The sequence below is a fragment of the Eretmochelys imbricata genome, chromosome 5, assembly GCF_965152235.1.
Source record: "Eretmochelys imbricata isolate rEreImb1 chromosome 5, rEreImb1.hap1, whole genome shotgun sequence".
Lineage (NCBI taxonomy): Eukaryota > Metazoa > Chordata > Testudines > Cheloniidae > Eretmochelys > Eretmochelys imbricata.
In genome coordinates this window covers 88,467,253-88,482,067 of record NC_135576.1, presented here as the reverse complement: position 1 = coordinate 88,482,067, position 14,815 = coordinate 88,467,253, and the positions used below count along the sequence as shown (strand labels likewise).

The window sequence follows — 14,815 nt, the reverse complement described above, 5'->3', positions numbered from 1 at the left end:
TACCTGTCATGAATACCACCAGCCCGGAGGAATCTTCAGGTGACCTATAAAAATGCCACAGAGTTTCCTCCTCACAACTAGTAGCAAAACCAAAAGGTGCAATGAATGAATCTGGTCCTGCCCCTCTCAACTTCTCCCCACCCTAGACACAACCGGAGCTGAGTAGCATGCCAGGCCCTTTGCCTCTTCCCCACTCTACATGGCTCAGACCAGCCTACAGGTATGTTTACACTGCAATAAAACACCCTGCAGCTGGCCTGGGTTAGCTGACTCGGACTCAGGCTGTGGGCTGTAAAATTGCACTGCAGCAGTTTGGACACTGGCACATCCCGCCTTGCAGGGTCTCAGAGCCCAGACCCCAGTTTAAGCCTGAATGACTACAGCACAATTTTATAGCCCCGCAGCCTAAGCCTTAGTTAGCTGACCCAGGCCAGCTGTGGATTATTCATTGCAGTAAGACATACCCTGCCTAGGTGGCCTGTAAATCACAGTAGCAGGTGTAGTTCCCCCAGTCTCCAGCTAGTGCAGGGGATGCAGGGAGTGAATCCAGGCCTGCCAATCCCCACTATTCCCCACGGCCCAGTGAAGAGCTACTGGTGTCTTGGACCACCCCTCTTGCACTATCACATTCTGCTCACGGACCGCACCATTGAGTACTATGACCCTTTCCATTCATTCTCCTGTTCCTCATCCTCATCTCCCTGTCCCCTTGCATCCCTCTCTTTTTGCCTCCATCTTCCCTTTAGTGTCTCCTCCATGCTCCTTTGCTCTGGCAAATCCTTCCCCACCACTCCAGTCCCATCTAATCCACTTCTACCCCACCAAACCTTAAAATACAATATCTTAATTTTTTAGAGAACAACTTTAAAGATGCTATGATCCCCAAGCAGGACATACATAGACCACAACCAAATCAAATTTGCCATCATGTACGTGCAACCCTTCTCCCTCCACTCTCCTACCCATTCTCTTCAATTTTGTCTTCACACTTCCCATCATCTCTTCATTTGGCTTGAAATATCCTTGGTGCAGGGACCCAGCAACTAGAATGCGTTGGGTGCCATATAAACAATCTGACCATAGGGAACAAAGTGAACAATTCCCAGGTAGCCCCAAGAAGTTTTCATAATAAATGGAATGAAAGGACTATGAGCATTAAAGGATTTTGTTTTGTGAGAGTCTCTGGAAAATATGGATTTGGGTAGCCTGAATTATAAGAGAGAGTTTTTAATGCCAAGATTAGCTGTTAATACACACATCACTCCCCTATGTCATATGGAGCCAGGAGCCCTTCAACAAAACAAGCAGTGATTGGTTAGGTTTCCCAGCAGACCAATAATTAAAAAGCCATAGTCTTCTGGGCAGAGCAGCAGACTTGACAGGTCTAGATCTGCCAATTTTAATTCTAGTGCCTTAGAATATCCTGCTTCATGTGATGCAATGAACTGTTTAAATAAACCTACCAATCTTCATTGAGCCCATTGACTTAAATGGGGTCAGGATTTCAACCAGAGAACTTCCACTTAATGAAATCCACTCCCCACACAGAGAGTCAGCACTAGACTTGTGCCCCACTGAAGTCCCACTTAATTCTTCATTATAGGGTTTACAGGTTATTCAGTAGTGACTGGGCATTGTGCTGGCCTTCTGAAAAGGGGTGGATGCCACCCATCAATAACAAAATGTAACATGTACAGTGAGATGTGATCTACTCCCATTAAAGTAAATGAGACCAGGCTCTTGAGACTGCAATCTGGAGGGGAAGGTGTTTACACCAAAGTTGGTATTTGATGCTAATGATGGCATCTTGTTATTAAGTAACCTCATCTGTGACACTTGTAATACAGGAATTCAGAAACTGCAATAAATCCTCAATCCTGCTTAATGCTAGCAGTTTAACAACCCTAAAAAAAAAAAAATCTCTGCATTAAATATCAAGAAAAAGTTTTATTTTTAAACACCAATATTCTTCTTTTGAGGACATGTGGTACCTTTAAAATGGAGCAGCCAAGTTTTGAGTCTACTGTAAATGTGGATGTCAATGATATTATTATTGACAGGTAGCCACTTCAGGCAAATTACATGGGAACCAAGTTATCATGAACATAGGAAACTACCTTCAGAGGATGGGGACAGATGTTCATGGTAAATTAGTTGCTTCATAAATGCTATATCAGGAAACTAAGGATATAGGCAATATTATAAAACTAAAGCACTTCCAGCAGAGAAAAGGTGACAGAACTGGGATGTGTGCAGTATAGGGAAGGATGAGGAGGGAGTTAAATTCCATATATATGTATTTAAAAAAAGAACATATGGTGTTTGATACCATTCTGATTATTTTCTTGTATTCCCAAGTACACTGAAATGTCTGGTTCATAAAAACTAAAATCAGTGGAACCCCCCGCCCCCCAGTAAAAGTTACAAGCTTAGTTCTTAAAAGGGTTAGGGGGAGAACCACTCATGATTAATAACACAGAAATTCATCACTCAATTATAGCAATAAAAATGTGAAGAAAATTCCATTACCTGCCCATTCTCCCATTGACCGAAAGAAAGATTGAGGCAAAGCATTCCATATACGTGGGAAAAAATACTTCAAAAATCTAATGCATTTCACCAGAGTAAACAGACAAATTAGACCCCCAAAAAGAGTGAGAAGTTGCTGTTGGAACTCTTCCATTGTGAACAGATCCAGTGAGCTTGGATGAAATACCAACACTATCTTCCCCTTAACTGCCTCCTAGCTCACTTCTACTCTCTGAGCATTGGCAGAGAAGTGTACAGTCTAATCAAATCCACTGGGTCATGTGATTTTTTTTTTCCCCACTGAGTGCCAAGGGTTTAGATTAAAGTAATTTCCCTATACTACACTCAGATTGGTAAATTACTGGAAAAAAATAAAACCAAACTAGGATTTCTAATACCTGTTTTAGACAAGGTTCCTTTTTTGGGAAAACATCCAGGAACAAAAAAGAATTTTCATAGAGACTAAAGATGGGCCTAACCCAAAACCGTGGATGAGAACACCTTCAAATTTGGGGGACATTCACATCCAGATCTTTTGCTGCTGGACAAACTAAAATCTTCGATGCAGACACCTCAAAATATTGGGCATATTCATGTTGAACTAGGATCCTACTCTGTGGCCTGGTCTCTTCTCTAAATTCCCAGACAAAAACCTCTATGTTAAATTGCTTTTGAGGTTGAGAGTATATCAGTAACTTAAGGATAAGAAATATACAAGAATGATGTAATTATCCCAAGAAGAATCACTAGAAACATAGAATATTCAGGGTTACGTTTAAACTTATTATAAAGCCAAACATGTTAAAGTATGGAAATACACACTTAAGGCACGCAGACAACCTTAACTCTCCACTGTAGCAACAACATGAAGGGAAAAGAAATGAAAAACCAATCTTTAAATGTCAGTTTCATCTAATTTGGGACCAGAAACACCAAACTGCATTAATCATATGCTTATTACAGAGCAGAATAAAGGTTGTTTATGTACCGGAACTATGCATTTACATATTTTAACTTGCATGGATTACTTTCAAATTTTAAAACTCTTTTAGCCAAATAATCCTGGCATGTGCATAGTTCCCCTCACACTGCTGACTTTCCGCCAAGAGAATTGCAGTATGCAGATTAGTTAAAGAGGAAAGGTGATGATTGATCACAGTGGTCTTACTGCAGGCCCTGTCTATTAGTTTCTAATTAAAACAATAACAGTAATTAATAATTTCACTTAATTGCAACCTGATTTCTTCAAAGGTAAACTGTGCATGAGATTCCAGTGAGTTTTACCAAAATGGAAAGTTTGAAGTGTTTGATATTTGTGTTATTCCACAATTCAGATCATTCTCAAAAACAATCTGAGTGCTAAATTTCCTAAAGTACTCCTTTTTTAACTACTTGCAACTCAAAATTATTAAAAAATACTTGCAATTTCTCATGAAATTCATTATGTACTCAGAGTGCTGTAAGTTTGGAGAGGATAAAGTGTTCTTCATACATAACAAGGAGATTGAATCCCTTCTTTAAGACAAAATCTCAGTACAACTTTGACTTTGGAGTTGCCACCAGAATCTCCATAATAACAGATGGAAATTTTTTATCAAGACTATCTCCCTACCAAAGCAGATTGTTTTCTACAGTATATTCAAGTACATAAAAGGTTGTTACAAGGAGGAGGGAGAAGAATTGTTCCTCTTAACCCCTGAGGATAGGACAAGATGCAATGGGCTTAAATTGCAGCAAGGGAGGTTCAGGTTGGACATTAGGAAAAAGTTCCTGTCAGGGTGGTTAAGCACTGAAATAAATTGCATAGGGAGGTTGTGGCATCTCCATCATGGGAGATTTTTAAGAGCAGGTCAGACAAACACCTAGTTTTATAGTATATAAAACTATATACTTATACTTATACTATATACTTATACTTATACTATAAACTTATATAGGGATAGTCTAGATAATACTTAGTCCTGCCATGAATTTAGGGGACTAGACTAGATGACCTTTTGAGGTCTCTTGATTCTATAATATTCTATTGATTCATACACTCATAGATATTAAGGTCAGAAGGGACTGTTATGATAATCTAGTCTGACCTCCTGCACAATGCAGGCCACAGAATCTCACCCACCCACTCCTGCAATAAACCTCTCACCTATGTCTGAGTTATTGAAGTCCTCAAATCATGGTTTAAAGACTTCAAGGTGCAGAGAATCCTCCAGCAAGTAATCAGTGCCCTATGCTATAGAGAAAGGCCTCTTACAATCTGTCCTGGAGGAAAATTCCTTCCCGACCCCAAATATGGCAATCAGCTGAACCCTGAGCATGTGGGCAAGATTCACCAGCCAGATACCCAGGAAAGAATTCTCTGTAGTAACTCAGATCCCACCCCATCTAACATCCCATCACAGGCCATTGAGCCTATTTACCATGAATAGTCAATGATCAATTAATTGCAAAATCATGTTATCCCATCATACCATCTCCTCCATAAACTTATTGAGTTTAATCTTGAAGCCAGATAGGTCTTTTGCCCCCACTGCTTCACTCCTCTGATGGTTAGAAGCCTTCGTCTAATTTCAAGTCTAAACTTCCCGATGGCCAGTTTATATCCGTTTGTTCTTGTGTCCACATTGGTACTGAGCTTAAATAATTCCTCTCCCTCCCCGGTATTTATCCCTCTGATATATTCATAGAGAGCAATCATCTCTCCTCTCAACCTTCTTTTGGATAGGCTAAACTAGACAAGCTCCTTGAGTCTCCTTTCATAAGACAGGTTTTCCATTCCTCGGATCATCCTAGTAGCCTTCTCTGTACCTGTTCCAGTTTGAATTCATCCTTCTTAAACATGCTGTCTTTCTTGCTGTCAGATCTGGAACATGAGCCTCAGGACTCTTAGGGTCTAGTTCCAGCTCTGCCAATGACTGACAGTGACCTTGGGGATTTCCCTTTTCTGGGACTCAGTTTACAACAACTGTTTACAGGTTGTACTGTCAGAAAGTGTCTCCTGATATTCAGCATCAGTTTTCCTTTTCTTGCTCTCATCCAATTACTGCTAATACTATGACAATCAATTCTTATCCATCCTTGATCTTTAAAACCTATAAATATTTGTCCAATTATAATGTCCTTCCTTACCCAGTCACTGCTTATCCAAGCTCTGTGTACAGAATCTTTCCCTACAGTTACCTAAACATGTGGCCTGATTTTCAGACGTGCTAAGCATACAGCTGCTTAGCACTTTGGAAAAATCAGGCCATTTGTTTAGGTACCTAAATATGGACTTAGAAGCCTAAAATTGGGCACCTATTTTTTAAAATCTTGGCCTGTCCGCAAAAAGAGAAAGATTAGAGCAGTGAGTTCTAAGAGTTTACAAAACACGTTCACGCTTGGTTAAAACAACCTATGAGTTTGTATAAAACTAAGAGTAGGGTTATCTACTAGTGTATGGCAAGAGACATTAGAATTAGGTTTGATATAGTAAATGGATACTTTGGGGTGAGATATGTAAAGTTACCAATATCTGTCAAAATAATTCTGAATTTAATTAGCATTTCAATAATTCAATATTTGTTTACATTTCTAACTTAAGAATTACATTTGATTGTACAGTCCCTGACATTCCTGTAGCTTTCACTGATCTAAAACTTGACTGGCAAATGGATAAGCACTAGAATTAGGGATAAAAATTTTCTATATAGAAAGAAAATAGTAGATTATTGTTTGCCACTGTGTGATTAGATTTGATTTCTTCTTGATAAGTTTTGACATCCTACATTATTGTCTTAATTTCTTAATGATCTTTTACATCTACTTTGATTAATAAAACATACATATGTATAAGAATGATCAAGGTTTGTACTTTAGCTAAGCAACCCAAAATTCAAAGCCTTTATCAGAAGCCTGGTATGCACAATTGGCTAATTAAAATTACTTCAGCTATGATTATGGGTTTTTTTACTGTAATGCATTTGACCTAGGATTCACTTGTGACTTAGAAGTATCTTCCCTCTGCACCCAATAATAAAAATACAAAAATAGTAACAATAATTTCATTTATGTATTTACAAGCATACAGCAAACAATATTGCAGAATTAAGCCACATACCAAGTTGAACATAGCTGTTTTCCTCGAGGGTCTCTTTCTAAGTGTGCCTCATTTCAGGAGGTGCAATTGCTAAACATCAAGCAGTGCTGTAATCCCACTTCTGTGCTAACCCTCTGATTATCGGTGAAAGCCATCCTGACACCTACTTAAAGTTGAATTGTCAGGTAGTTTAGGCCCCAAAATTCTGGTGGTAGTGGTGGGGCAAAGGAAGTTTTACTAGACACCGGGAACAGAAAAATGTTCAAGAATTTTTTAAAATATAAAAGAAAACATTTTTAAAAATTAAATATTTCCCTGAATTGGCAGAATTGTACTAGATCATAATAGCCAGAAAGTAAAAGTGAAAGTGATGAACATGCTTTCAAGTAGTAGTATACCAAGTCACACTCTGAGACTTTTGGGGTATGTCTACACTGCAACTGAAAACCTGTGGCTGCCCTGGGTCAACTGACTCGAGCTCACAGGGCTCAGGCTAAGGGGCTATTTAATTGTGAAGCAGACATTCAGGCTTGGGCTGCAGCCCGAGCTCTAGGACCCTCTTCACTCACAGGGCCTAGAGCACAGGCTCCAGCCTGAGCCCGAAGGTCTACACTGCAGTTAAACAGTTCCTTCGCCCGAGCCCAGGTCAGCTGTCATGGGCCGGCCGCAGGCTTTTAATTTTAACCTCCGTGCACTGTAGGAGTGTCCATGTGGGACATTACTGTGCAATCAACTTGGAAACTGTGGATCCACACCCTGGTTTACTGCACAGTAACCTACCAGGTCAACAAGCCCTAAGGGAAATTAGTTTAACCAGAAAACAAACAAACAAACAATCTAGTCATAGCTGCTTTCTGGATTGGGATATGAAAGGTAGAATTACAATATGGGCTTGGTCATGGTATGTAGCCTCAACTGCAGACAGTGGAAGTGCAGAGCTGCATCACCCAGCAGGAGTGATGAACGATATTGTATCTCTAGCAGGCAAAATACCTTGCACAGCTAGAAAGAGACCAACTGTACCACGTTTGGGGAAGGTGCAGTGTCTCTGCTCTCCTCATTTTCGAGACGCTTGCCCTAACGACAGTACAGGTCCTGGGAATGCAAGGATGTGTTTGATCTTGAGTGGGGAGAGGCTCTTTGCTCTCCAGTCTAGATGTAGGGCTGGCAGAAAAGGGTTATACAGTACCTGTGAGAATTTGAGGTAATTTTCAGTTTCATGCTAAAAACTATTCATCAGCAGGTTAAATACCCTGCAAAAAAGATTTCAACAATCAAGCAGCATGGCTTATATTTTAAATTAAGTTAGCAAACACACTGACTAGAGATGGACCAGAGTCCAAATGCTGCATCTAACACCCCCAACCTGTGGGGTTTAAAATCCAAACCTGGCTCTGGTTTTTGCAAATGGCCTCCGTTTTTCTAGGCTGAAACATAACCATGGAAACAAATGCCTCCCAAACTTCAGGGGATGTTTTAAATCTACATTCATAATACATGGTTCTCTAATACTAACAAAATACCAGGGTGTTGTTTGAACATTATAATGATAAAACGGCATTTCAATACCTGTTCTGCTTTTCTTTAACAGTTCACAGAATGGAGATGGAAAGATCACATACTGGTTTCTGGATTAGGGCTTGTCTGCACAGGGAAATTTGCTGGGATAGCTATGCCAATATAATAATACCAGTATAGTGAAACTTATTGACTTAGCTGTGTAGACAAGCTCTTAGGCCGTTCTTTGAACTGTTCAAAATGCAGTGGTTTCACTTTACAAAGCTTCACACAAACACTATTTTTGGTTTGATCCACACAGACCTTAGAAAGGAAATGGATAAATGGTGGCATGAAGCATACGATACATTCCCGTTTATTTGACTGGCCTGGGGTACATCCAAAACTTTCAGATAACTGGGCATTCAGATTAACAGAAATGCTATTCTGAGCTGCAGTTTCACAGATACAGAAATACAGGGAACACAGGCAGTAATGCTGATATTTCTAGGGGTAGAAATGCTGCAGCTGTGCCACTATAGTGCCATAGTGTGGATGCTTCCTATATCAACAGAAGGGATTTTTTCCATCTATGTAGTTATCCACCCCTCCGAGAGGCAGTAGGTAGATGGATGGAAGAATCCTTCTGTTGACCTAGCCACGTCCACATAGGGGAGTAGGTTGACCTAACTATGGTGCTGAAGGCATGACAATTTTCACAGCCCTGGGCAATGTTGCTAGGTTGACCAAGTTTTAGGTGTAGGCCAGGCCTAGGACCTTGAGAATGTGTACTTGCTGCTTGAGATCCTAACACACACACATTTTTTTTTTTACATTGTCCTGCCAAGCTGTGCAAACAAGATTAGATCTCACTAGCTGCAATAACCACTAAGAACCGCTATACAGATATAAAGCTGTTGAGTAGTGCTAGCGGGTGTTAAGAGGCTAATTGAGAACTTATCAGTTGGTGATTCACGAAGATAGAGCTACATGGGGGGGCCACACTGTGGATTCAGATAAACTAGGATTTTTTGAAAAACGGTATTTGGATAACTGGAATTATACTGTATAAAAGAGCAAGTTGTATAGAGAAGGTAGAGCGGGGCTTCTGTTCTCCCTATCTCACAACACGAGAACAAGGGGACAGTGAATGAAACTAAAAAGGTGGGAAATTCAAACCAATAAAATGAAATACTTTTTTCACACAACACCTGATTTAAGCTGTGGAACTTCTTGCCGCAGGAAGTCATTGTGGCCAAGAACTTATGATTCAAAAAGAGAGTGGATAATTACATGGCTATCAAGAATATCCAGAGTTATAATTAATGACAAACAAACATTTAGGAACTTTATGCTTCAGTGCTTAAGCCAACCTCTATCTATTAGAGATCAGGATGAGACCGGCAGATATCCCACATTTGCAGACTGTGGGATTTTGACAACTTCCTCTGAAACATTTGGTACTGGCCACTGTCAGAGAGGATACTGGACTGCTGCTGACTCAGAATGCCACTTCCTATGGTCCACATGGGTTTGCACTCCCCAAGTTTTGCTGAGTTTGAACCTCAAATCTCAAACTGAAACTCAGTCAATCAATACTATCCAGATCTACCTGGTTCCATGTCAAAATCTTGTGAAACTTCAACACTTCTCATGATTTCAACAGAAAATCATAACTTGGCTCGTGCATATCTGAAATTGAGAACCCTAATAATCACTGTACACCCCATGGCACCATCTGAGGATTTCAAATGCTTTGTAAAAATTGATGAACTTAACTATATGATGTAGGTAAATATATATTTTCTGCCTTTTCAGATAAGAAAAGACAGACAGCAGTTATGCTATTGTCCAACATCTATGACAGAAGCAAGAACAGACCTCAGCTCACCCAATTTCAAGTTTGTACTTCAACTACTGGACTATCCTCCCCTCCTTAGTGAATCCTTGGGAACACAGTCTGAGTTTAGAATACAGAACAAAACCAGATATTCTAGATGATTTCAACTATTATTATGTACATGGTACACCGTGGAACATCAACAATTCTGCATCAATGAAACATTATTGCTTAAAGTCAGTCTTCAGTGTGCCATTGATTTTTTTCTGCTCCAGTCAGTGCACAGTAATTGCATTTGCTCTGTATTGTTCCAAGCTACGCGCTGACAAACAATGTGCAGAGGGGAACCTTTGATATCTAAGTATGCATACCTGAACAGAAATGAATTTCCCTTTCTGGTCTCTCTCAGATTTTTCCATGCAGTACTGGCTAATCAGCCAAGGTATTTCTCTTTAAACAATAAATATTTCTCTCGCTGCCCTTCTCTTCCTTTCATTTGATCCAGCAGAAAGTCAGAATAATCCACTTATGACAAAACAATCATGATTGTGGCAACAGACTGTGATACCACAGAGGATGATAGCTTCTTTGAAAGAATGAAGCAGAGAATTGGTAGGATAAGAGAGAACTCCTTTTTCAAAACATGGACTGTACCCTGAGTTCCTTATTCAGTTTTCAATCACTCCTTATACGGGAACACCCAGGATTCAAGTATCAGAGGGGTAGCTGTGTTAGTCAGTATCCACAAAAACAATGGGGAGTCCGGTGGCACCTTAAAGACTAACAGATTTATTTGGGCATAAGCTTTTCTGGGTAAAAAACTCTACTTCTTCAGATGCATGGAGTGAAAATTGCAGATACAGGCATAAATACAGTATATTGGCATATGAAGAGAAGGGAGTTGCTTTACAAGTGGGGAACCAGTGCTGACAAGGCCAATTCAGTCAGGTTGGTCCACTCCCAATAATTGATGAGGAGGTATCAATACCAAGAGAGGAAAAATTGCTTTTGTAGTGAGCCAGGATCCAGTTGTGTAGTCATTTATACTAGTGCAAAGTGGGTGTAAAACCATTTTGATTTGGTAGCATTGTACACCCTCTTTGTAGGTGTAAATAAGTCCACAATGTACATGTAGCAGGGTGGTCACACCGCTCCAGGCCTGAAAGGGTTAAAAGCCAGCCCTTGGAGAGGGCTGGGGCTGAGAGCCAACCAGGAAAGGCTACGAGGCAGCTAATCAGGGCCAGGCTGGGCCCTATAAAAGGGCTGCAGGGCCAGAAGGCAGTCAGTCTTTCTCCAGCCTTGGAGAGAGATGGATCTGGCTGCCTGAAAGAGGAAAAGGGTACCCTGGACAGTGTAGTGCTGGGGAAGGGCATGAGGAGCTGGGGGAGCTCTGGCCTGGCAAATCCCCAGGCAAAGGCCTTGCTGTCAGGGCCCTGTAGGGCTGGTATAAAAAGGACTGTGATCTAGGAGGCAGGCAGTCTTACTCCAGCCTTGGGGTGGGAAGGACCGGGCTGCCTGGAAGCACAGGGTACCTTCAACAGCGCAGTGCTGGGGAAGGGGCAGGCTGAGCTGGGAAGCTCAGGCCTGGTGACCTCCTAGGCTGAGGCCTGACAGGAAGGCCTGAGGTACAGGGGCTGCAGGAAAAGAGAGCAGGTCCAGCCCCCTAGCCAATGATGAGTGGCCATTGCACACTGCAGTTTGCCCCTGCGTAAAGGGGCTAGATGAAGACTGGCAGTGGGTCACTGAGGCGAGGTGGGCTCAGGGGAGTGGGGTTCTCTGGGTGAGGGGCAGCACCCCAAGATAAGGGGCACTGTGGTCTAAGAGGGAGTGAGGCCTATATGTGGTGGAGATAAAGGGACTGCAGAGAATAGGTAACAGAGGGCGAGCCACCGGCCCATAGATAGTGCTCCAGTCCTGAGAGAGCTAATTCCTGGACGACCAGCAAGAGATGCCACGCTGGTGATCTGCTACAGTACTGGACAGAAACGAATCAAGCCCCCATTGTCTTTGTGGGAGTTTTGCCTCACAAGGATTGATGAAAACTGAGCAAGAAATTTAAGATTTGGCTGAGTACAAATATTGTCAATAGCAAGAATAAAGACGGTCACAACTAGCCAATTACTTTGGATAGATGTTCCCATATTATAAGTGAAGCTTGGTTATAAAACAAAAATAAGTTGTGACACTGTGTGTAAGAACACTTCTGAGCCTATAGGATGTGTGTGCACAATGGTTACTGAGGTAGATTTTTCTCATTTCAGATACATTCCTGCTGCAGGTGCTTGATTAACTTTGTGGCAGTGCTGTTTAGTGGGCTTGCATCTTCACTGCCTTTCACATTATTCATTTTTGCTAGCTCTTTGAATCAAGACATGTTTTCTTCATCTGTAGGCTGCTTAGGTTTCTTGTGGTCTCGTAATGTTAAAAATGAATATCTCAGTCCTCCTGCCATGCTAAAGAAGAGAGAGCAGACACAGGATCAGGGATACTTGCTGACAAAAATCATATATACATATAACAACTTTCCTTCCAAAAGATTTCAAAGTGCTTTACAGACAGAGAGCCAGATTCTCAGCTGGTGTAAATTTATATAGTGTAGAGCTACACTGATTTACATGAACAGAGAATCTGGCCCTGACTATATGGGGGAAATCAATAAATAACCACTCTATAGCACCCATATGGGGTGGGATGCAGGTAACACAACAGATTTTAAGAACTGGAAATGAAGAATGATTACTCCTACTGAAAGTACACCATCCTGGCACACAGATTCAGTAACAAGTCACAGGAATGATCACATCTCATTGAATCAACATTCCCATTTCCTGCAATACTTGGAGTTTCCTTAGATGGCTTCTCCCCAAACTGACAAGACCCACCTCTGCTCATAAAAACTAATGAGCTACAGCTCCCAGTAGTAAAATGGTAGGCATATCTACATAAGTACAATCTTAACATGACAAAATAAATATACAGAAACAAACATAAATAGACATAAAAATTAGAACTGATCCGAATGAATTTTACATCCTGAGGCAACATCTAGCACTTGCCCAGTCACAGGTTTCACAATTATCTCAGCCAAATTGGCCAGCTGAAACAAAAACACACTAGTCCTCATTAAGGAATAGTTTCTCAGTTTCACCCAATGAAGATCATTCAGATTTCACTTACCAAATATTTAGCCCTATAAAGTTTAATATAGAGAATATGTAGTCTCCACCAACCAACATTCCAATATAAGCGATGGATATATTCTGAAAAGAAATTAAAAGCCATGCATTTACTAAACAATTTTAGCCTCTGAGATCTTAAATGTCATCAAGTCAATTTGCTTTTGAACACGTTCAGCTGTTCTCACTTCAAAAACTATTACTAAAATCAGTTTCACAGTGTGGCAAGTTTACTGATAATGTAAAAACAATAATATATAATAAACATTCATCATTTTCCCAAATATGGGACAATTCACTACAAGCTGATTCGGGTAGAATGTTTTGGAAGGACCGGAAATTCCAAGGACTATTTCTTTAATACTTTGCTATGTCCCTTTTTTGCAGGGTACATTTTCAGCTGAGCCCAACCTCTCTTTTTCAGGTGAAAATCTCAGCATCTGTGTCTATAGCTTCTTGATTTATGTCTGCAATTGTGTAGAAGTGCAGGTATTCATATTTGCACTGGCTATTCAACTGTAGGCACAAATTGTCCCTCTCTCCCCCCAAAAATGGATGCTACTTTTTGCGATATAAGGAGGGTTCCTCTTCACAGCAAAATGGTGTATTCTTAACTCAGGTTAAAATAGCAGTGAAGATGCAGCAGCAACTCAGCCTTTAATTTGGGCTAGAAGCTCAAGTTCAATGCTAGCCTCCCCTTTAGGCTCTAACTCGCACTGCTAACCTGAGTTAAAAGCTAAATCGCCATGTTTTCACTGCCATTTTAAGTCAAGTTCGCTAACATGGATTAGGTAGGCTAAGCACACATTCTTTCTCGCAGTGAAGACATACTCTAGGATTCATTTCACCTCCAATTTCCTGAAAATAGGTCTCATGTCCTCCAAAAAAGGGTGGGTGGGGAGGGGGGAGGAATATTGGAAAATAAAATAAAAATGATTTATTGTTGTTCTACAAGGTTCAGTGTTTGCTCTGCAAAATTAAAAGGCAGTCAGACCATTTGGCTGTAGGTCAATATGAACACATCTTTTAATAAAAAAAAATTTAAGTTTCAAAAAATGAATTTTTTTCCTGGAGACAGAAGGAAAGGTATTATGCACTGTGCTCATTTTGCCAACACTTTTGTTTCACAAGTTTTGGCATCTAGTACCGTCAATGACCTTGTTTCTCTTCGGAGTTAGAGTCACTAAGTGCCTTTCAAAATTCAAAAAACCTTTCAGAAATTAGTTATGCTATTTTTATTTAGTCGTTGTCTTCTTTCGTGTGGCTTAAAACAGAAATGTTAGCTATCCAAGTCTCAACTGGCAATCCAATTAATTGCTTCACGTGACATAGAATGGATGGCAGAGATAGGATCAGATCATTTGGGACATTAATTGATGATGTGTTCCCTAATTTGAAGTCCGTTTCCACAGTCACAAATAGGATTGCATCTAAGTCCCCATTTATGGGGAAGGTAGGAGCATCTGCCTTGTGATGTGCGGATGTCATTCAAAGTGGACCATATTTCCTAGGGGAGTGAAAAACCACTGGGTCCTTGATGAAGTGTTTGTTCAGGACTTTGGCATTCTTCCACCTTGCTCACCAGTGATTTTCCAGGGAAAATCCAAGTCTTCGGAGCTCTTGCAGTGCAAGCCAAAAAGATTTAGTAGATTTGAGTCAGAATTTCGGTATGTTATTTGCATCTTCATGTATTGG

General features: G+C 40.7%; 2 protein-coding genes across 4 annotated transcripts in view; both read right to left on the bottom strand.

Moving 5' to 3' along the window:
- The window catches only part of HSD17B3 (hydroxysteroid 17-beta dehydrogenase 3), a 29,422-nt gene extending 26,534 nt beyond the window's left edge, over positions 1–2,888 (bottom strand). For 2 of the 3 annotated variants that reach the window (XM_077817457.1, XM_077817458.1), the window contains exon 1: positions 4–102. In XM_077817457.1, coding sequence (XP_077673583.1) covers positions 4–10 — 7 coding nt within the window. In that variant the 5' untranslated portion in view covers positions 11–102. Of the gene's footprint in view, positions 1–3; positions 103–2,529 lie in introns of those variants that run through there. The other variant, XM_077817459.1, reaches the window with a different exon arrangement.
- A 7,825-nt stretch (positions 2,889–10,713) lies between these two features.
- The window catches only part of SLC35D2 (solute carrier family 35 member D2), a 29,083-nt gene continuing 24,981 nt past the window's right edge, over positions 10,714–14,815 (bottom strand). The window contains exons 11-12 of the mRNA XM_077817456.1: positions 13,122–13,204; positions 10,714–12,397 (exon numbers count right to left, since the gene is read on the bottom strand). Of these exons, the coding sequence (XP_077673582.1) occupies positions 12,310–12,397; positions 13,122–13,204 (171 nt within the window). The 3' untranslated portion in view covers positions 10,714–12,309. The remainder of the gene's footprint in view (positions 12,398–13,121; positions 13,205–14,815) is intronic.